Raw genomic sequence first — 24,951 nt, forward strand, 5'->3', positions numbered from 1 at the left:
CTTGTGTACTTTATTCTGGGTGTAATGAGGAAGTATTAGTATTCTATAATAGCTACTGTTATTTTAAGAGGTCTAACAATGTCAAACACAAAGAGAACTCGTAGGCAATTTATTCTGGTGAGCCGTCGTGTTAGTGTTGAGATGGACTTAACTGTCATAACAAAGAATATATTGTGCCATGCTAAAAAGCTCCGCAGGCCAACAGGGAATCGTCTTTTTCCATGACCTCATTTTGTTTGGTGTCCCGCAGCAGGCCTGGTGTGGTCTGTTGACCTAATTTCAACAGGGCGTGCTTCTGCTACAGACCGACATGCATAAGCCACAATGGTTACTTGAGAAAGATGGGCCTCGCCTGCTGGGAGCACCGGCACTCCAGGTTTCCCCCCTCAAGTGAAAGAAAATAGGATAGGTGGCGTTAAGAGAGCAGAAACAGACAGAGGACGTCCTTAATGTGTCGTTGCATTAATGGAAAACTGCTATGTTTAATGTGAAACTGTAAAGTGTCTTTGAAAATGGTGAAGATGAACAAGTGGAAAGTTAATACAACAAGAACTTCACTTGATCGTCTCCTGCAACCCAACCCTGGTCCTCAAGCCAATGTCTGAGGCGATTCCCTGCTTCTTCACATCCAATTTCAATTGATGGGCGATAAACAGGATTTTATTGAACTGTAATCATCTGAATCAGGTGTGTTAAAACAGGAAAACATCGGAAACATGCAGAGCAGTATGCCTTGATGACCAGGGCTGGAATGCACTAACCTACTGTATGCCAAGTTTTCGGCCAAAAGGAATTTGGGAATCATCCAATTTCCCCCCATAAAATATCACTTTCCTGTCCCACTTTGGACAGAGCATCCACCTTCAGCCATCTGTCTCTTTTTACACTCTGTGCTGCTCCATTATCCAATCCGCCCACTCCTCCTATTTATTCGACCCTTCCTCCCATCCGCTCCATTGTCTCAAATGTAGTCCTTTAAGTCTTCTATTCTTTTCTCTATATCACATAATGCCTCACATGTCTTTCTCTGGTGCAGTGGTCAACATGAAGATGAGAACATCAAAATTTTTACTGCAGGATACTTGAACAGAACACTGAAATAATAAAAAATGTATACTTAATCTGTTGTTTTGAGATCAGAGTACAGGATGAAGAGGACTGACATAATAAAACAAAGGCTCCTCTTTCAGAAAAAAAAAATCAATATCATGTTAATATTTTAACCTCAGTAGGATTGCATTTAGGACTTCGTTTAAAACCAAAATCAATTCATTTTACTGAGACCATGTTGGTTTTAGAAACTATACAACAGCTAGTTGAGCAATTCATACTGTTAAAGCAGTGTTAATGAATAAAATAACCGTTATCTGTGGTACTTAATTCAGAATAATTTATCTATTCTCTTCTCAAACAGAATAAAAACCTCACACTTAAACATAAAATCTCTGTAAGAGATCAACAGACTCGGTGACTTTCTCTAAAAGTAATCTATAAATCTGCTTATGTTTCCTGTATCTTAAGTTTATATTACCTGGTCGTTGAAGCACTTAGTAATTTTTATCTTAAAATGTTCTTTATTAATAAAGTTTTGCTTCGTTACTTTACATGTGATGCATGGACTGCCATTGCAGCAGAAATATGTCACCCTCTCCACTCATTTTCTGATGTGAAGGAGATAACGTGCTCCAAACAAGAGCAGAACAAACCGACATGGAATTATAAATGAGCTGTAGCAGGATGCACCACTTATCATGTATGCTCACCCAAACGTGTGGGTGTGATTCAGCTTGTAATTGTATCCCACGCAACAGTCATATGATATTTAGAGTGGATCACCTAACCCTCATTCTGAAATACCTAATTAACTTTGGCCAGGGACACTCATCAGCAGTGTTGCACATTAAATACATCACTTCTTAATATACACCATCTCGGGGGGGGAACGACCAGGTCGGAAAGGGAAGCAACCCGCTCTCTGAGGCCTGGTGGTAAACTTGGGCCTGCTTCTGCACTGGTGCCTGACCAGAGCAAGGGAGATAAATTAGGCCGTAATAGACACAGGTGTTTCACAGCAGAGTGATGCATGGAGACGAAAGTCAGTTTTGCCCTGCAGCAACCAAAGTCTTGCATGGTTTCACTGTGCCTGGAACTAATCAGGAGAGTCTATTTATAGATGGCCCAGGACGGCGCTACAAAAAGTTGACTGAAGTAGGTTACCGGCAAAAGACTTTATCACCTGTATAAATGTGGAAAAGAAAGTCACAAAGTTTATATTCAGTTTTGCTGAAGCAGCTGATGATTAATGAGTTTTAGCTTAGTACCAACTTCTATAGATTCTTGCAGGCTCTAAATAGATGCAGAACATTCAAATCTCTGAAGATTTTGTGTTGTTCCACTTAATGAATTAATAGTTTACAGAGAAAATCTTATTTTCCAAAATTATTTTAAGATTTATCATGATTGTTTTGGTTAGAGCTCAACTTGCAATGGTTCAATAGATAACTGATACAATGTAGAGCATTAAGTATAAATTGTGATTCATTTATTCTGCTCTGCTCCTATATTTATTATTTTAAGTCAGAAAGCCAGATTCACAATTATAACTATTTTCAGTATTTTAAATAGCAACTTAAAGGCTATTTAAGAAAACAAAGAACCTACAAAGCACTAATTGACCACTCTTTGAATTAAATAAAACCCGGTTTGTGCAAAATGAACAGCGTGTAGCAGGAAATGCATCTTTAATGATGAACAGTGAGCTCCTCAAATGACCTGGACAATAAGACCCAGATTGGTTTCAGCCAATGCCAGTGGACTGTCTTTGTGTTGAAAAGCATCTCAGTTTCTAAACTCAATCGACAGGATAAAGTGCGAGAGTTTTCGTCTGTCAACATGCTAGTTAAGGTGCCAAAAAAAGCAAATAGTTGCCCGTTCCCTGCTAATCCCTGCTGTTGGCTGCTAATCCCCATTTATCTACAGAAACGTGAAGGTTGAAGGTGATGCCAGTAAAGAATCAGAGGGCTCATTCACGTGCAACTTTGTTGAAAGTCCTTCTTGAATCCTGAATTTTGTAGCTTCTAAAAGCTGTTCATTTGTAAAGTTTTAAGCGTGTATCATCAGAATCAAACAATTGCTAGCAATTATTTTCCAAAATAACCCATAATAAATGCCAAATATTTCTAATTTTATAAATTAAACCAAAATAAATAAATTCAAAGCTTGTCTTCCTCCTTTAAGCTACCTTTTGCAATTGAACAAAAAAAGTTTGTATTGGAGCTATTCAAAGAAATGAGACTAAGTTTTATAAGTCTAAACTTAAGTCTGAACGGTTGTTAAAAATTTATTTTTAAACAACGGCGGATCAGTTGATTGATATTTATGCATCTCTGGATACAAGAATGCAGAGACGGTATTTCAACAACTATTTCTTTTCCTCATTGATGTAACATCCCATCTCTGGCTATTAACTGCATAAGCCAGCTCTATAAATAACACCAACGTCAGAGAAAAAGTATCACCTTTGGATCCCCTTCACTCTTTCCCCAGATGTAATTTTTCCCAACACATGAATCAAATAACAGCCTGATGTGTGCATCTCGGCCGGCCAGCGGTCCCCCCTGGCAATCGCTCTTCTTTCTCCTACACTCCAAACTGAGAGGCTGCATGCTGCCTCAACTTCTCCTCCAATTCATCACTGCCTCTTTCAATTTCCACCTTGGCCCTACAGAGGCCTGGACTCTTGACCAAGTGGGAAAAAGATTAAAATGGAAAAATGTTGCTTCCCTGCAGCAAGAGATTTGCTTTTGCGGTTTGTGGGTCTCCCTCACTCCCACTGTGTCAGTGGGCATAAATATGCTAATCAAGGACAAACTTCCCAGGAGTCTTTTAATAAAGGCTTACAGGTTCTGCATAATGTAGCATTGGATCTCAAGGTTCAAGGGTCTTGTAGGCATCTGATATTCCAACTTGTGGATGGGGCTGTAAATTCTCCGCAGCTCATTTCAACTTATTCTCAGCTAACTGTGGGATTTGAATTGGACAATGCTGAAGATATTAGAGTACCACATGTACTTTCTCATGTGGATTCATTAACCTCAAATTGGTTGAAGCAGAAATAAATCAATTTGCCCACTCCCCCTGCTCCCTGAAGGACACGACCCTCAGCCGCAGCCTGAAGGTGAACGTATTCTGCAGCACACCCCTCCAGAGTGAACTACAGCCTGCACATACTCTGTGTCTGCAGAACAGCGTGTCAAAGCCTGCACGTCTGAAGTGTTTTATTGATCTGTGTAATACTGGCCACATTGTTTAAAAGGTGAAAAAGCTATTTAAAAAAGTGGGATTAAGATGCAACATGGATGAAATTTCAGGTTAAATAAATCTTTTAAAGGATGTTAGGCAAACCATGTTTTAATATGTTGAATGCTCCATAAAGCAGTTAAGTACCATGAATCAAAGCTAATGGTCCTTTGTTATGGATGTCCAGGCATAGCAGAATGCAGAATAGTACCCTTATTTGCATCTCCTGATCTTCATAATAAAATTCTGGGCTGAATCACTATTCACTGCAACAGGGGGAGCTTTTAGAGCCACTGAGTTACTGGTGCAGTGCAGCGACTTAGAAAATTTATGACAGTTTCAGAACCAGACTGTTGGAGGGGCTGTTATGATATTGGGGAGGGTCTCATCCTGCAGAGCTGGTGAATTAAATTTTGTTGCACAGCAATGATATTGATATTCTATCCACAGTGATTCTATGTGGACACAAACATACATGTAGTGCATACTTGGTGAGTTTTAAATTTTGTTTTAATGTGTGTGCAGCAAATTACAGACATGTATAACAATTACTCTATATTATACTTTATGAGTTAAATTAGTAAATTAAGCTCGCAATCAATTCTGAATGCAGTTGCTGGCAAAATTACATGTGCTCTGCTGCCATCTCCTGGCAGCTGAGATTATGAGCATGAATGTATATCTACCACTGGTGGCAATGAAAGAGTCTCAAGCATACAGTCACACAGAAACATTATTTTTCACAAGATTTGCAGTTTTATAACAGCTTCATCTTTTCTAGAAAGTTCTATGGAATAATGAAGTTCCATAATAATTTCACAGGCTTTAATTTTGAAATGTTTATGTAAAGAATACATATTCATAGTGTTGACCTTTCCATTTTGAGACTTCTGCAGTTTGCCCAGGGAACATCTTTCACATGCCTGGGTTTTGTTGTGCAACTGTTTTTTGGGGACAAACCACAGTTTCTTTATGCTTTGAAGATGTGGAAAGTTTTCAGACCATAAAAATGTAAATATTGATCCCTGAGCCACTTATTTGTCATTTTTGCCTTATGACATGTCACTCCATGTTAAAAAAAATCTCAAGTTCTCAATGACTTGATAAATGGTTTAATGGGTTGAAATATCAATAGCACCAGTGAAGTCACTTTTCAATATTTTCGAGTTGAGGAAAACAATTATTTCAAGCACCACTATATCTTAAAGCAACTTCAATTCAGCCAGTATGCAAAGTAATTTAACCTGCCCTATCATCACAGTAAGTTCATTGAAATAATCTGGACTAAAACAAGTTGAAAGTTGTTCCTTTTCCTATTATCTTTCATTGCATTTGAATAAATTTTAATAAATTAATTGCATTTTATCTAATAATTCTTTACATAAATACATGTATATATGCAAAATATCTAACATTGAAAAACATTTTTTATCTGAGTTTAAATCACCAATGCACTGAACTGTACTGTGCAACTGATTCATTTCAAATGAAAAGAAAAATGTTTTGGTTAACTAATAAGTATACAGTTCTTGTGATGTCACACATGAATATCAGAATTCAGACAGTCTTTAACCCAAAATATTACAGTTCTTATGTAAGCCTGCATTGAAGTGACAGCAGTGATTCATTAAATCTCCTCTTCAAGCACGAGAAAACAACATGGGGTTTGCTTATTCCTGGACGCTCTATTGAACATGGCCATGTTCGGGAGCCAGAACATCCAGAGGGTACTACTGCCACCTGGCAGGTTTATAGCATGATCATTTGCCTGCTGAGAGGTTATTTTGAGCGACACAGGAGGGAAGATATCATTAATATAAGACACCACCTAATGAGAAGAGACAAGAGACCCATATGTTGTGTGAACAAGCGGGAAAATTGTGAGGCGCAGCTCAAAAACATGTCTCCATTACATGGAAAACTGGAGAAAAAAATTAATTATGCAATGATTTCATAGTGACCTGTGGAAAAATAAAGAACCTTAAAAAATTTTTGTACCCCTTATATCTTTGACTTACAAACATAAACTTTGGTTTCTTTGAATAGATCAACACAAAATAGTGAATATTGTGAACATTAAAGTTGAAAATAATAAGAAAAATGTTTAATACATTTCCTACAAATACAAATTTATTTATAAAAATATATGCACACCCCACAATTAAAATTAAGTTCAAAATAAAAACTGCAGAAAAAAATAACTATGTATTATTTTCCTTCTTCTTCACACTTATTTGCCTCTTTGTGTTGGGTTAGTCATAAAGCACAATTAAATGCATTAAGCTTTATGGCAGTAATGTGACAAAATGTTGTAAACTTTAAGAGGTATGAATACCTTTGACAAAAGTTGCAGTGGTTTGTCACAGTTTCTTGCAGCTACCTATAACTACAACAGCATAGCACAGTCAAAGAAAAGCAGCCTGCTTTGGGATAGAAGAATTCATTTCCAATAAGTAAGAAAAGAAAGTCTAATATCAACAAAGCTAGCAGCAACACCTGGACCCTGCTGCAGTTCCAGGTGCCTGTCTAATATGAATAGAAATAAAGATTCAAATGACAACTTCACAGCTACACACAAAAATGGAGTATATACACAACAACAAGAAAAGGTTGATTATGTGGTCTACAAACTGCACCTGCCCTGTTGACATAAACTTAATCAGCACCAACTACAAATAATCAAGACAAGAAAATGGCTTTTTGTCATTTTCCTTCCTCTGCAGGGAAACAAATAATCACAGATGTGCTTTAGGATTCCCTACAGTAATATTCATCACAGTCTATTAGCATGCTAAATTAAAGCCAAACTCAACTCGTTTATCATAACAACTGACAAGGCACAACAGAATTGGAGAACATCTGTCTCCACGTTTTATGGTAATGTCAGAAATGCAGCTGATATACACAGCAAATCCAAGGAAGCGACTAGATTGATGAGGACAAAACTGCCTTCTCCAACTATCTATTTTTTTTCTGACTACACTAGTGGCCAGCAATAAAGTTAAAGTAGAAAGAAAAATTGCTATTTTTTTAGGAGACAAATAAATCTGCATACATCAATTAAATCTTTTTGGGTTTAACGCTACGGTAACAATTTGATTTGTATGTTTAAAAAGTAATGCATCTACGATTGTCAGTGAATTAAACAACTCATTTAAAGTTTAAATACAAATCAATTTATAAAATTGACTTTTAAAAACAAGATCACAGCAGAAAAGATTTGTCTTTTTTTCATAAAAGACAAAGGCTTTAATTCTGTACTGAAGGGTTTCTTCATAATACCCTTTTTCGGCAGAAAATGTCAGAGGTCTGTTGAGATTATATGTCCTGGCAAGGAATCAATACAGAATGAGATACAAACGAAAGTAATTCACAGGACCTGTTCAAGGCACCATCAGTTCTAGTCATATTTCACTGGTGATCCTTTACAATGAAACAAGCAGAGGGATTTTTTTAATTTAGATTTAGCTGTTGGATCTGAAATTCTGTTGCTGTTAATTTCAGGTTAAAACTGTCAATTAATAAATGAACTACTTTATGCTAATGATTTCTTTGCCAATGCCAGCCAACAGTGTGTCAAATAGCATTGTGCCCATGCATGACTCTTTCGTCTTGCTCTGACAAAACATCAGTAAATTGGCAAATTTCTGTGATTTGATGTTCTACAGAAAAATCCAAAAACACAAAACTGCAAATAGGTTAATTATCAAAAAGGTTTTCACCTTTTTACATCTGTATTATCATTCTTATCTTGATTAATTTGTTGCTATAATACCTTTAGGGTTTGGAGAGGCCCAGGTTACGATGCGGCGCACCAACCAACAATTAAGCAGGACTTTCTTGGAGAAGCCATGGTTCTTACGTAAGTGCAGCTGGTCTTCCATCCACTGGGTCCCCTTGGTTGGTGAACACATGCCTCACAGCTCACTAATGTATCAGTGGAAACAAAATACACAGCTTTATATAAAAAGCATGCAAAAAGTGCATTCAAACAGATTTCTGTGAATTTTCTGCAAGAAAAGTAATCATCAGAAAGCTTAATCAAACATTTACCATTTACACTGGCTAATAAGAACACAAACAGCTCCTACCAAGGTGGTTTCCAAAAATAGTTATAAGTTAATGTACCAGTACTATACCTGGTACTTTAACTATGCCTTGAAACCAAGGGTGTTACAAGATCTCATACCTTAATATTGTGAATTACTAAAACAGCCCGATATTCTTTTGTCAAAATGAAGTCTGTGCCACAAAGCTAATGGTTAACCAGTAGTGTCTCTTCGGGACCTATTTGTTAATGCTAAATTAAAGGGTAAACACTAATTCCAGACTGAATACAGTATAAGATTTATAAAACATTTTCTATTTATGGAAAGTAAAAAGGAGCATTTTCAAATTAGTTGAGTCAGAAGCCATATTAGACCATTTTTAAGCATGGTGAATATGCAAATCTGGCTAACAGTTAGCCACTGACGCTAAAGACAGTATCTGTTTGTAACTTCATTTTTAACATGTTAACACAAATAACTTCTGTCCTAATTTCCTAAATCATCAACAATTATTATCATAATAGTTATTACATCAATATGCAAAACATCTCATGGGTTTGCCTAATACAGTGCAGTCTTACTTTAGAGCATTTTTTTAATTAGTGCTAATCTAAAAGGCTATTTACTAGTTATATATATATATTCCCTTTTACACTTCAACAAGAAACTGGATAATCATAAAAAACAGCTTGAGATTTATTAAATCTCTATTCTATTTTATTCATGCAAAACACAAAAAGGATCAGCTAATGTTTTTGAGCCACTTTTCATTGGCTTTTGTAAGCACTGTGAAAGTTTAATGTTTGGCAAACCATAAGCTGCTAATGATGATAAAGATGGCATCTGATTTTTAGTTTCTATTGGATGCCAAAATAATCAGGATTGTAAGAGCTTTTCCACAGTTTTTAATGAGTCCAGCTTGCATTTAATCATCTTTAGATCAGAAACTAAAATGCTTAGACTGATGAAACCTGAACTGGATTATTCTCTGAACAGATTTGGCACACTGTTTGCAATCCATGAAATTTTGTTCTAGCGACAAATACAAAACAAGGAGCAGGTTCAGTTTCGTTTCTACTACAAAATTAGACAAGAATCTACAACATGTGAACAAGTCAAACATGTCCACAATTCTTTTACACCCCTTATTTAAGGTTCCTTAAAGCCAGTTTATGATTTGTAAAGATTTACTCTAGGCAAATCAAAACATTAGGTTTTCCCCAAAATAGTTAAAATCTCATTTCACCGAATTCTCCAGAGCCAGATGTGCCTCTACTGGGAGAGATGCTAATTTTAGGATGCTTCACCCTCCAGTTATACACAAGCATAATAAAGTGCAAAACATTGCAGTGTGCCCTTTCTAAGAAAAATAATTCCTTATCTCATGTGTACTGAGCTGTAGCTTCAAGAAGATACATTTTTGTTTTAATGTTTTCACATTGGATTAGAAGACATAAATAAAGCAAGCAATACCCTCTTGCTTACGTCTTGCTTGACAACATCGAATTTTTAAATAATAGCAGCAAATATGTTTGACATGATCAGAAGGAAGAAAAATAATACATCAAGAATGAAAACAATGCTAAATAAAACACGATCAAATGACACCCAGCCTTGGATGAGCCATGAATGCATCACCCTGAAGGTCCAATTACACAAACAGAAGTTAAATCCAAACATCACTGATCACTCAGCTGCTCCAACTGCAGAGCTTTTTGCTCGGTTCCCTCAGATCAGAGATTAGCATCATTCTATGCAAAGAAATTTAGATCAAGCAACTATCAGCTGTTCCTTCAGGCATTGCCTTACCTTGAGGTAAAAGAGAGAGTGTGTGTTTCTTCTGCTTTCTTAGGTCTGCAAGTGATCCTCAGGTTTCACACAAGCTTTTTCCCTTTCCTGAGCTGATCAACAGAGTGTAAAGCGGGTGGAAGGAGGAGGAGGAAGAGGAGAGTGGGGGCTGTACAATAAAACAGCATCAATGAATGGAAGAGAGAGTGATACACTTCCTAAAGGACACTGTGGCTACAAGTTAGAGGTGATATTCAGAGTGTCTGGAAGCTCCATTGACAGGAAAAGTCTTCGATCATCCCTCTTGAGTCCCTGAGCTCCCTCCAATACATTAGGGTCACAAAATTGTAAATTTTACTGAAACAGATCAGCAATGGTCTGTAGTTTATTCTTTGACGTAACTAACACTGATATTTTTTATGCTAAAATACTTTCAATTCTATGCAATTAATTTGTTGGCCAATTTATCTGGAACTGTTATCAGGAACTGTGTTTATCTGCAGGACTTTCAGGGTCACACTTGTCAGATTGTACAAAATAGCATCACATTTCTGAAATAAATATTTTTCTTAGCATAAAACTTTTATTTTTTGTTTTTTACACCTGATTAAGGTCAGGATATGACATTGATAATCAGGTAGCACATCAGTAGTGTTTGTACAATTAATGTTTGGGAGTTCCCCAGTTGTTTTTTGAGCAATTAACAAAACTTCAGTAGCAAGGCAGGTGGTTTGTTACTGGGTTGGCAGCATACAGAGGAGAGTGGCATCAATTTCAATGTCAATGTCAATTGTATTTATATAGCACTTTATAACAACCAGGGCTGCACCAAAGTGATTTACAGCAAGCAATATAGATGGCAAAGAGAAGACAAAGGATCAAAAGACTGTGAAATACATTAAACACATATGAAAGGTTGAAAAGCAAAATCCGATTATCAATATCAACTAGGGTTCAAAGTCAATGAGTAAAAATGGTCTTGAGAGTTTCTTAAAGTGATTGATGCCCTGAACAAATTAATATGAAGAGGTAGGTTGATATAGAGAACAGTGCCAGCTGCCCAAATAAATTTGGTTATTTGGCCCTAGGGTTCTGCAGATTGTTAAAGGTCACAGCAAAAAGATGGTTCCAGACCATGAAGAGTCTTGAAGACTAAGAGAAGCTTGAAATGATCCTATAAAAAGCCAACACCAGTGTTATTAGCTTACGTTTTTGCACATCTTCAAGGAGCAAAATGCAGCATTTCTAACAACCTGTAAACGATGGAAGGACTGATCAAACCCGTAGAAATGCAATATTCTAAAGAGTGTAATAGATAAAGTATGGGAGTATGGGTGCTTGGGCAGAAATACAATCTTACCTTTACTAAAACTCACAGCTGAAAGAAACTTCATTAACAGTGGCACCAAACAAAGTAAGTCACTGAAACTAGACGATCAGTTTCCAGAAAACACATAACGGATCTTAAAAACCTGTGATTTAAAAAGCAATATTCTACCACATCCTTTCTTTAAAATATTTTAATAATAAACCAGTGAAGTGATCATGTAACCAGTTTTCTCACATTCTTTTTTGTGCTTGTAAGCAATACAATTATGACTGTTTGATGGCATTGAGTGTATATGAATTCACAAACATCAGATCCTGTACATTGATAAATAGTTAAGCTTAACAGGATACAGCAGGATTCTCTAATTGCTTCCACTGAGTGGATCAAGGGATGTTCTGTACCTGAGAAGACGGTGGGGGGGAACCTGAACAGGGAATCGGGAATGCAGCCACAGTTTATCAGCAGGACAAGACATGCTCAAGACTGAACAGATTGGTCCCTTGTTGTGGGATGTGGGCTGATGAATGTATGTACAGATATTTTGTTCATTGTGTCGTAACGTGTAAGATAAACTGGCATTGAAAAGGCCTGGACAGCTTAGTGCCAAATGCTGAATTATTTATGTACAAGCATCAGCTGATATCAGCTCACTGATATTTAAGACCACCCAAGCTCACAACATATCAACTGTAAACCAGGTATCTTTTACTCTCAAGTCCAGACATTCAAACTCAATAGCAATGTCATTTTTTTCTATACAAAGTAATGTTTAGTAAAGTTTATTTGGAATGCGCAGTGGGTTGTAGCTGTGTCTGTTTTGACAACTTTAAGAATGTCCTAACATGAAACTGCAAAATGTTGTACAATGTTTCCCTTGGTTTCTCATTTCCAACAATGGATTTAGTGAATCTCTTTAAACTATGAGATTTAAGCCCTTTGTGAAAGGTTCATTGTAGATTGATCTAGCTTTGGTAGTAATTATTAGATCAATACTTATCCTAGAAATTTCCTATACCCCACACTGGCAATCAAACTATGCAATATGCATGGTCTTTATGTATAAATTTTAGAAAAATAAAAAAATTGTTTCATAATAACCCATTCTGAATGCATGTCAACAATTCTTGGCTCCATTTAAAAATCATACCAGAATCACATATTCAGACCAGAAATTAAGAGACAAAGGACTACAAAATTCAAATTATTTTTACTTTTGAAAAAATAATCCTAGTGATGATCAGTATATTATTTTATGAAATTGACTTAAAACATATCTGAACAACACTACTAGTTTTTAATGTTGCATACCAGTAATATTCATGGGCTCTGTCTGCCCACAACTCAAAGCTTTCCGGGAATGCCCTGAGGGCAAGTCTAAACTGTTATTATGAGCTCAGGATATGAAGGCGAGTGCTTTCAGCCTGGCGTCATGTTACATCCACATGTGAAACTCTTATTTTGAGGAAAAACAGGAAGTAGTTTTTGGGCCGCTTTGTTGTGAAGCAGTAAACTACTAAGTTCTACCCAACAGTATATTCTTACAAAAAGCATTGAATAAGTCCAATTTAAATAATTTATCTAGCAACATCTTGGGCATCTGACAGAAAAAAAGACATTTGTAACTGTAAACCACCAATGATGCTATTATTTAATTTTTTTTATGAGTGTGTGTTTGTTCATCTCTAGCTTACATTCAGCTTAAAATAAAGTAAATATTTAAATAATTAGTAATATCAGAAAAAGAGCATTTTCAAATCCTGACTGACAAAAGGACCACTTCTGTATTAGACATTCATAAGGACAGTAATAGACCAGTCAAACCTAAATTTGATTATTCTACAACAGCTATGGATTTTATGTACAAATGAGTGATTTTCAAACTCCAACTCACAATGTAAAAATATAAATAAAAATAAGGTATTCTTAGTTTTAAGAAAATATTGCTAACGTAATTTTTTTATTGTGTATCATATCTTTCAGTAAGCTGGATTTGTCTTCACACCTCTACTATTTAAAGACATGCATTTTGTATTAAACTGAAAAAAATCAAGGGTGATATACTTAAAATGCATATTTTCTATACATTTTCAACACAAATGGAGATAATTAGTGCCAGCACAGACTCATCAGTGAGTACCTAAACCACAGAAGAGATGTGGAAATTAGACTCTCAGTAATGAAACCTGTTAACTCCAATAAGATAATAAGTGGTAAACAATCACCAGAGCCTGCTGCCAAAATGAAGCCATTAAAAACTCTCAACAGAACAGATGAGTATTAAAACCAGGCTTGGTTGAAAGATTACATGCTGAACCAGAAAGCAATACAGCACATCCAGCATATTTCATGCAGACTAAAATGGACTACAAATATGTAAGTGGGGTGGAGCCCTAATCACAAGTCATCCTCTCAGATTTGATTGTCTGTCCTGCTCAAGATGCCCAATGAAAAATTCCTGAAATATAATCCACATACATTAGATGCTAACAGCAGTCTTTAAGATGCTTTGTGGTTTGTGTAAGAGAAATAAGAGTGAAGCTTTGGATCTCCTCCACACTTTTCCACTGCCTCTCTAATACAGACATCCACCTACAAGATTGATCTTAAAATCAATTCATGCAGCTCATGCGTAATGGAAATGTTTGTGTTCTATATGAAAGCTCTAGATATATCTATGCATAAACAGCAGGGAATGTAAAGGGGAAAAAAACAATCTAGCACATTTTCTATGCTGATTGAAACTGCAGTTCACCTTGTTAAAAAGCATTCTCAGAGTACTGAGGAAAAGTATAAACACTAGAAACATCTTCCAGAAGAAACAAGTAATCTAAAGTAACATCATACTATGAGTCTTGTTATAGTTCTTTCTGTTAACCTCTAAATATTTGTAAGGATTTAAAGGGATTCTAAACCTCAGAATCCACATATGGATTTGGAGAATATTAATAATGTAGAATATTGTAAAGAATGGAAAACGCAGACAAAAGACAAAGGTATTTGTTTAAAACAAGCAGTGCATTTCGAGAGTCATCCAGGATAAAGAACAGGCTCATTACAGAGGCCATTACCGACAGAAAAACCAAAAAGTGTCCACTGAAATAAACATGCTCACCTCTATTATCTTTAACGACCACTGAAAACTTTACTGAACATAGTTAGCTTCTTTTACTCATTATCTGAATAGTAAGGAATTTTATGGATCAGTGAAACAAAATTTTTGGGGTTCTGGGAAGTAAACTTTTATTTTGGCCTAATAAAAATCCCCAGAAAATTTAATTTGTCAGAAAGTTGAAGTAAGATTGGGTTGGATATAAATATGGATGTAATTTCCTTGGCTTGTGCCAGGGCATCTGTGGTGCTCATTTTACTAAAAAGTTGAGTTTTATTAATGTTCCTGGTCAAATGTTTGTACTGCTTCAGTAATAGTAGTAGGCTAATATATGACCCATCCAGTAAATTGCACAGATATTTGTCTTTGAAATAACTTTCAGTCTGAGCATAGTTTGGTGGTAAATATAAAGTTGGCAACTGATGTAAGAGTGAATATCATATTTTAGCAATTATTTAAGAAAAAATAGAAACAAAAAGGAAAATTAAAAAATTAACTGAGACTGAGCTTTCTTGGCGTCATTGCCCGATTAGAAAGTCAGCTGGATCGAAATTTCTGTCAGTGTCTCTGAAACTTAGACTTTGGGTCTAATTTCAATTTCTTTTTTTTTTTTACCCCTCCAGAGGGTCTTTTTGTGGGCTCCAAGTGTCCCTTATACGACAGTAGGCTGACAGGAAACTGGGAAGGAGAGGGGGGAAGACATGCGGCAAATATCGTCGGGTCCGGGAGTCGAACCCGAGACAGCCGCGTCGAGGACTCAAGGCCTCCAAATATGGGTCGAGCTAACCACTACGCCACCACGGCATGCCCTAATTTCAATTTCTTAATACCTGAAGATCAAGCTGCTCCACCTCCTTCTGATGCTCCTATTGCCATCTGCTCCCAGTCAGAAACAACCAATCAGAGCAAGGAGAAAGATCACCACTGTCAATCATGCTTGTGTACTTGCTACTCAATGTGCTAATAGCGACAACTTACCTGTATGAAAAACGGTAAAGGCAGGCAGGGGAGCTTGATTTTTTCCACAGATTATCTTTCTCTTATACAGTCAAGACATAGAAAATAGACAATATGTAAAAAAAAAACATATTGTTTATAAAAGTTACCTACTGGAGCTTTAAACATTTTGCTCTTTGCAATGTAAACTGACAACATCTGACAGAACAGATGAACAAGTAATGAATTTGCAAACTTTTAAAAACTGCTGCTTTATCTTTCCGAGCCTTTTATAAATTTTTATAAAATCCACATGAATTACACAGAGACTGCAGAACACCCAGCACAGTTGGGAGCCATAAACCAGAGCGCTCGTTATTCTCTTCTACAATTACTTGAAGCAAGCTGCTCCTTTCTATGAAACTTCCTAGTTCCAATGTGAAGGTGGGTAGAGCCCCTGTGGTTCAAAGTTACTGGGTCAGCTAGCAGTCAGAGAAAGATATTTCAGCAAACACACACCTGTTTCTTCCTGATTTCTCACACACTGACCGTGCCCTTGTCCTATGACGATGAAGCTAAAATTAGAATACATGAGGGAGGCAGCCTGAGGGATTAAGGAAACTGTAATGCAGTAGTTCAGGGAAGGGGCCTTCAGTTGGTAAATATAATCCTATTTACTGGTGGTTTATTGTGATTTCAATTAAAAAATGACTTGATGACATTCAAAACTCAGTTCATCTTCTTTTGAATAAAACATCTGTATTTGGGGGAAGTAAATATAGGTTTATTTTATTTCTTCTGCAATTTTTAAAAAAAAGCCTTATTTTGGTATATTATACAAAGTATACTAATACTATAGCAAATGTAACAACCTAATTTAGACTACATAAAAGAGACAAGTTAAACATTACCACATAGTTTTACATACAGCACAAATATTGAAGTGAAATGGTGACATGTATGCAAAGTGTGTGCAGATTTCTCTGTAAAAAATGTGTTGGAATGTCTCCATAAATTATTGAACCACAGCGTCTGCCATCTGAAGATAACGGTGAGTCTTTATCGGTCAGTGTGTACACAGGCTATACAAGTGTCTAGAGGGAATCGGGGCCACTTTCTGTGAAAGGATGCGTGTCAGTGTGGTAGTCAAGCAGACAAAAGGACCTATCGTATCCAGAGGTTTATGTTGTAAGGTCACTTTCATTTTCTCAGGAGACACACTTAATTTTCAGGTCATTAAACAAAAGGGGTGAGTTGTTTCTCACTGCATGCAGGCTTATCAGGATAGTTGCCTACCATTTCTAATTGTTTGGAGTACCATAAAGCACTATACAAGCAACTAATGCAGAATTTCAAGTTTATTTAACTTGCTCAAGTACCCACTCAACAAAGCAAAGTTAAAAGTGCAAAGTTGCAGTAAAAAGTAATTATGTTTCGATGTATTGAATTAAACTCTGTACACTATAACATCCATTTTGGTTTTCTGCTAATCGAGATCAACTCACTTGGGTAACACAAATAGGCCAACAAAGCTGCATCATTTAGAGATGCAAAGATTACAATCTTGAATGCCCATTTTCTAATGAGACAATACTGGAATAGCATTCATTCAAACCTTTCTGCTACAAATAGTCATTAAAAAGACAAAGTCAAACTATCTGTGCGAACATGTGCTGTGCTGTAAATAATTTAATCAATGACAAAAGGCTGACATTTTAAAATGTCTTGCATCTTACATTGGGGACTAGCATAGTAAGAATTACTAAACCAGCAGTGTCTGTATTTCAGATTTCTGAAATGCTGCCAAATCCAGTGTGTTTTTTGACAGACGGGTCATAAAACCCCCGGATAAAATAGAGTAACTGTACTGGTCAGCCTTTTTTGCATCTACTTAAAGTCTCGCTCACTCCGACTCTCCTTCAGCAACAATAAATTTCAGATGTCGACTTCTTCTTATATCTTGTCTCTTCATTTAACTTCATTTTCAAGCACCTGACTGATACTATAATGGCAGACAACAAGTCATCTCTGCTTAGTAACTGTACCCATACCCTACAGTGCTTCGACCAGTTAAACGTGGCAGTGGTTATATATATTGCTAATTTGAAAAAGATCTGATTTTTGAATTTCAGACCAATTGCTAAGTCTGATTGTCCGATTCTGCTCACCAGCTGATTTCAGCAGATGGTGTATAATGTGCAAAAAGCACAAGATGTGCACAGTCTCTACCCATACACCCTCTAAATCCAGTGCATGAACACCACAAACAGCATCTGGCATAACAGGAAGCCTTGGCTGCTTCACAGTGAAGTCGATTGCACCCTACCATACCCTAAAGCACTTCTTCCCTGTTCAGAGTTGAACTGGGAGAAAATAATAAACTAGAATGGCTGAACAGAACTCTATATTTTGTTTCCAAATTAAACCAGTTTTAAATAATTAATTTCAGCTTGATTTTACATAAAAGCCAATCCAAACCAACAATCATAACAAATGACAAAGCTAATTAGAAGATGAGATGATTATTTTTGATGCTAAGAAAGAAGCATTTTTCTTTCTGTTAAAGAAAGATGCTTTCTTTAACAGGTACCATGTCAGTGAATTACCCACAATTTTGAAGATATATAAAAAAAAACATAAAAAGCACTTGGTGAGAGAATCCATAAAAGGAACAGAAACAAAAAGAGAACTCTTTATACTTTATTGTATTTCCACAATCAACCACATGGTGGCAGCCTTGCACACTGAATAGAAAAAACGTACAGCAGATAATTCTTTACCTTGCTTTTTTACTAGGTGTTTTATTTTCACAGATCTGATTTAGTCTACCGATCGTGTAAAAAAAATGTATTCGAGTTTCATTAACTGATGCATTTTGCTGCTTTTCTTCTGAGTTATTTTTAGACTAACCCTAATTATTAAGACAGACTCATTATGACTGCACATGTTTGTGTGCTCCACATGTCATAGTCTCCAGATGGATTCAAAGATATGTTTATTATTGTGCTGTTGGCCATCTATATTAAGCATTGGCAGCCACCTTGTAGGACATGGACTTTGGGAGAAACCAGTTTCCAGAAAAGGATTATGAGCCACCCGTCTACTGGGACGAGACAGACGGACCCTTCAGTTGGCCGCTCATGACTCCACATATGGCCTGCATGATGTTCAGCAATGACACCATTTCATTTCATGAAGGAGTTCTTGGTCAAGTTGTTCTATTGGTTTGAAAACGTAAAAAACTAAGATGATCTACAAACAGATTTTCTTGTCGAAAAGCTAAATGACAGCCAATTTCTGCTTTTGTATGTTAAGAACAGCAGGCTATACTTTCATTATCTTTTCACAGACAATAAAACAAAACAAAATCTGCTTCCCAGCAGAAGACCAGCAAATATCAAAGAAATACTTTAAAATAAGTTGACAAAGCACCACTTAGCACTGACAAGTACTTTCTATTCTTGATGCACACAAGTTAGAAAACCCCACTTTAGTTAGAAATAGCTTAGTAGAAGTACAATTTAATATTTAAAATAGACCCATCGATTTATTTACATCAGAGCTCCAAAACCTTTAACATTTACAGTCAACTAGTGAGCTCCTTTTTAGAATATGTACAGTTTTCCCTGTTCTCCAAAATAGCACAGATCCTCAAACAAACATACTTGAAGTCTAATCTATTAACTCAAACATTTCAATTACATCTTTTACTTTGATTCAGCAAATAAAAACTGTTTATTTTAGATTCTAATTCTCTAAAATGTTTTCATAAATTAGAACATAGAAGAGAGTCTGGATATACAAATGTACTTTTTCATACTTTTCCACATTGGAAAGCATTCAAGGAAAATGTTGCACTTAATGTAGGGACCAGATGTTCAAATAATCTCAATATATTTTCTTACAAACAAAATATTCTTATCAGTTCTGGCTAAAAGTGGTCATTATGCTGCACTCATAAAGATCATATAACCTCAATAATAAATAATAACATTACTGTAAGCCATTTTCCCCAAACCTAAAGAAGGCTGCTTTGGACAAATACAAATATGAGTCCTGAATTACCATGCAGAAGAAATACTAAGATATACATCACCCTTCACAAAAACTGCACTCTTCGTAAACTCTTTACACAAGGAAAGTATAAACTTGTGTAAAAAGCCCCACAAGTTTATACATTCCTCTAACATAGAGCACTATTTTTCTTATCCACACTTCAAACTACAAAAGACAAAAGAACATGTTTTTCAAATGAGTCAGAAATGCATTGATCCAAGAAATTCAGGAATCAACTACCAGAAAATAGCTGCTTGACTAAACTCACATGTCAAAGAAAAAAATCAAGAAGCTTAACATTGGACACTATGAAAAAGAAAGCTGGATGACGACCCAAGTTTTTCTTGACACCATCTGTACTGAGAAAGATGGCAACAAATTTGAGAAGAAAAAAGAGACACCTTTCTGTTAGACCAATCATGTTACAACTAATGTGGATAGCTTGAGATGGAAGGGTATGGACTTTTTTAAACACTAATATCTATTTTAAGAAGTAGCTGTCTAGTTTTAGAGATGCCTTTTAGTTGACAGGACAAAAATAAATGGGTAACAATGTGTTATGTTTTCTTTTTTTGTTTCCAAAGTGAATGTAGTCCATCTATAACATGACCTTGGCAACAGAAAAGAAACACATTTTCAAGCTGTGTCTAAGCATTTCTACCCAGTTGGCACCAACTTTTTGGCACTCTATACAAAGTCGGCAAATAGAGTGGATCTGTGGCATAAACAAGCCAGTGGGTGGAAACAAACATTTGAGATTGTCCACTTTTTTCAGTGTTCACACACCTCAGAGCATTTATAGCAACAAAAATCACCATGATGTCTTTCGCAGATCTGTTCTACATCCCAGTCACCCAGCTTGTGTTCATATATTCAGCTCCATGTCTCCCTTTCTTGTCTCTGCGTCCACCCTCTTTACTTTGGACTACTTATTCCCTTATTGTTTTATGGCTTGATTCCCAAGGCAGATGGTCCTTACAAGCAGATGCTCTCCACCCAATCCACATGACGGAACAAACAAAGGCTGGAAGCAAAGCAAACAAAATCTGCTTCCCAGCAGAAGACCAGCAAATATCAAAGAAAGACTTTGAAATAAGATGACAAAGCATCTTTAGTGTAAAAGGGACAAGATTAACAACAGAACAGAGAACTCTGACTCAATATACAGTAAAATGATACAAAAAGTGTAGTGACCATCTGTATTTAGCCCCCTTTACTGTGTTACCTGTTACAACAAATCCACTGCAGAAACTGTGCTTCAAAACTCTCTTAATTAGTCAACAGCCTAAAGTACACCTGTGTGTAATTAAGGTTTATGAAAACATGAATGGAAAGGACACAGGACAGAGGCAGAGGTCCACTACTCAACAGGATAACTACCATAAATAAAGCAAAACCTGGTGCCCATCTCCAGCAACCATTACGTGAGACCCAGGGCTCACTCTGGATGCCAGTTCATCACAGGGAAATGCAGAGACATAAAGGACTAAACCATGGACACACACTCATAACTAGACAACTTAAAGAGATCAATTAATCTTGGTCATGTTTCCTGAACTGCAGCAGGAAGTTGGAGTACATGGAGAGAACTCATGCATGCATAGGGAGAACCTACAAACTCCATGCAGAAAGACCATTCAAACCCAGGGCCTTCTTTCTGACTGCACCACTGTGCAGCCCAGTTTGCCAATACAAACTTTTCAATCAAAGAACGTTAAAGCCACAAGACAAACAAAAAAGAAATATTTATATGTAAAGAAAGTCACTGATAACAGTTTGCCATGAAGGACAGAACATGGAGATCATGAGTGATGCAGATTACAGTACTTTGCAGCAGAAAAGGGAAATGCCTTGCAAAGATGTTATGAAAGTTATGATAATGATTTAAAAGAGTGTCAAGGCAGTGATGCAAAGAACTGTTGCACCAAAGAAGCAGCTGTTAGTAACAAACCTCATGGCTCAGCAGATCAACAATAATCTTAATAGGTGGTGGTTGTAAGGCATAAAAAAATTATCCCATTATACCATGTGGGACATATTGAAGAGTAAATGCTAAGGAATTGAGGAATCACAATGATTTAGAAAAGAAAACGCAAACATCTTCTCATGTTTTTAACCCTAAGTTTGTAGTGCTCATGATATTCCTCCCACCTAAATTATAAGAAACACAAACAGAAAATAGAATAAGAGCAAAAAGCGATGCAGGCCATACTAAAGGAGGCAAACTTTGTAATAATGACTACAGATATTCAAGGGAAAAAAACTTAGATAATCATAAATTCACCCAAAATATATTTAACCACAACAAACGACAAAATGCAAGACGTCTTCATTTCCTCCAACTCTGTGATCGTACTGTGCACATTTACAGTCTGGATTATTTATCCCTTCATGACTAATGCATTAGTCTGCAGAGCTTTACTCCTTAACGGCACTTAGATCTGTGGATGCAATGAGTATTGTTTCTCATTTTTACAACATGTATGGTAATTGCTGGTAATGAGAACACGCCATTTCCCAATAATGACTCTGAAAAAGATCTAAGAGCACAAAATAAATGTCAAATCAGGTACAAATGCTGAATCTGTAATTCTTATCTTTAACACAAGATAATGAGAAGTCAGTTAGGTGAGCAAATAAACATTTTCCTGAGTCAGGCATAATTGGGAGTTAACTACCTTCTGGCTTATGTGAAACAACTGAGGAGCCTGAGGGAAAGCTATGGACTCTAACTGAGCCATCATTTTTCTGAATGAAAGCCAAGTACTGCAGAGAGGGGAAACCATCAGAGAATTAATGCAAATTATGTGTGCACATATACAGAAAAAGTACTTTCAAACTCGTTCATATCCAAATAATTTGCCGAGATTAAAAGATAGTCAAACTATATAAAACATTACAATAACAATGATAAAATATGAAACAAGGATGTTTCATATTTTATATGACATAGGATGTCATTATTGAGTTGCAGTAGCAAATAAATATGAAAAACAACATTCTTTTGCAGTTTAGCGTTGCTTTCGATTATCGTAGAGAAGCACAGAAGTGTTCATATTAAAGCTGAATTTTACCTAAAAAATGGGTTCTGCTGCTGGGCCTGTTTTTTTTTATTATTACTTTAACATTAATGAGTTTCTGGGACACTGTGGACCCATCTCTGCATTTTATTATGCAAACAAGAGAAAAGTCAGACACAGAGATGATGTTTATGAAGCCATGTAAATAAACAGACCCTATTCTGTCTTGATTGTGAACTAAAATTAGGCTTTATGAGGATTATAATTTCTTCTAATTCACATTTTCATTTATGTTTCTATTTCTACTCATATTCCATGTTTACTTAAACATGTTCCCTTAATAAAAACTTCAAGATCAAGATGTCTCTTAAATACAAAAGAACCTAGAGGTCATTTGTACAAAGCTGAGAAATTAACTATTAGTGCAAAACAACTGTCACGTTTATGATTAGTTGTATTTTTGAAGTAGGATTCTGTGGAGTGCAGCAGATCACGCCCTGAGCACCTCAGTTTAAATAAAGAGAAATAAGTTCTCAAAAATACTTTTTTCTGTTGTACAATAAGAAACTGGATCATGCATCAGTGCTATGACACAATAAAATTACAACTGTAGAATTTTTTCACGAGTTGTAACAAAAATACTGCAGTCCTGCAGCCTATGCCGTTATACAACATAAAAAAGTTGTCTAACCACTTGTAAATTCAAGCTGTTACCCACTATGGGACAATACAGGATATTTCTATTCTATTTACAAGAAATACAGGAATTAAATGTTCACCAGTATTTTAACCCATTAAGATGCACCTATAAGACCAAAAATGAATCTGCTTAACAGACACATAACAGATAACATGATAGGCTATTTAAGCATGTAATTATTTTAAAAATACTGTTGTATAAGCACACTGAGGGTGTTCGCTTCTCTGTGCTGGTGGCACTTTATGGCTTCTCCAATCAAGCTGCTCATATTGTTGGCGCGTCATCTCCTAATTAACGTTATTACTTACACCTGTGTCCTTCCCGCTTCAACCCAACTCCCAGATTTTTTTTGAAGTCAGTTCATGAAGCTTCATAAATTTAACATGCGTCATTGTGTATTTATTTCTTCAGAGAAGGCAAAAGTCCAGACATGACAAAAATTGATTGAAAAAAGAAAAATAAACCGAAATTTAAGAAGCAAATAAACCTGAGCAAAACATAAACAAAAAGGTCAATTTAATATTGCCTGTCAGAAAATTACCTTATATTAAAAACATGTACTTTAAATGAGTTTATAAATTCCAATTCTTTAAAAAAAAAAAAAACTTTCCCACAACGGATCTTCTTACACGAGGCAATATTAAAGTGACTGGTGTCTGACAGGCGTTTATGTCAAACCAACTGCATGCCTAGAGCCAGCAGACGGATCATAAATTAATAAATAATATTCATAACAATGGCAAAGGGGTTAAAACATGCCACATCTGTCCTACCAGTAGATGAAACCGCAGCATCCACACGGGCAGAAACTGTCACCACTCTCTTTGCATCCATTCCAGACAGGAGAGGAACTGGTTCCAGTCGAAAATGTTTTGTTTCTAAGCCACGGGGGCTTTAACCAAGCTGAAACTGAGGGAGCGGATGAGAGACGAGGACTTGCTGCTCGTTCTTAACTCAAGTTTCGTTGAGGGGCGCATGTTCGTGCACGCGGTTCTCTCAGACACGACACGTACAGGTAGGCGTGTACGTTGGAAGGTGACGACGTTGACGTTGGTTGGACCGTAGACTCGCGTTCTTAGTCAACTGTGAGTGAAAACATTGTAAAAACCGCTTTTAACTTTAAATTACAGGTGCAAGAGAAGTATGTCTACCAGCTCTCCACATCTAGAAACTAAAACGCATTCCAATTCCTAATTTGCAAGATAAATAAAGCGCAGTGTTGTATGAAGACGTCAATTTTCAAGCATTGTCACATATTTTGACTCACTTAACTCATGAATATGATTTGATCTGTATTACAGCTGTGCCTAAACCAAGAGAGTTCATAGTGTGGGGTCGTTGACCATTTGCAGCTCCTGAACTGATTCTGAGTGGCTCCTGGGTCCAGTTCCAAAAAGACACAAATTTGACCCACCAGCACAAATTAATGCAGATGGAAGCTTCTAATATTTTCCATAATGGAAACGTATTTGTGTTGTGTTATAAAGAGTTACCAAAATTCTGTAACTATTATGAATAAGCTAAATGTGTTGCTATTTCACCCTCACACCCCATAAATTATGGTTAAACAAACAAACAAAAAACTTTTGGTCTGTGAGTGCTTTACTTGACGACCTTGGCACCTGTGACAAAAGTTTTGGACACCCCTGGATTTTGCCACTTTG

At 36.3% G+C, this 24,951-nt stretch overlaps 1 protein-coding gene across 4 annotated transcripts in view; it reads right to left on the reverse strand.

The window, feature by feature from the left end:
- The window catches only part of kcnip4a (potassium voltage-gated channel interacting protein 4a), a 147,045-nt gene extending 122,778 nt beyond the window's left edge, over positions 1-24,267 (reverse strand). The window contains exons 1-2 of one of the 4 annotated variants that reach the window (XM_032583033.1): positions 24,061-24,266; positions 8,075-8,226 (exon numbers count right to left, since the gene is read on the reverse strand). In XM_032583033.1, the coding sequence (XP_032438924.1) occupies positions 8,075-8,213 (139 nt within the window). In that variant the 5' untranslated portion in view covers positions 8,214-8,226; positions 24,061-24,266. Of the gene's footprint in view, positions 1-8,074; positions 8,227-10,157; positions 10,259-24,060 lie in introns of those variants that run through there. The other 3 variants (XM_032583032.1, XM_032583040.1, XM_032583037.1) reach the window with 3 other exon arrangements.
- Positions 24,268-24,951: the final 684 nt, after the last annotated feature.

The sequence above is a fragment of the Xiphophorus hellerii genome, chromosome 14, assembly GCF_003331165.1.
Source record: "Xiphophorus hellerii strain 12219 chromosome 14, Xiphophorus_hellerii-4.1, whole genome shotgun sequence".
Taxonomy (NCBI): Eukaryota; Metazoa; Chordata; class Actinopteri; order Cyprinodontiformes; family Poeciliidae; genus Xiphophorus; species Xiphophorus hellerii.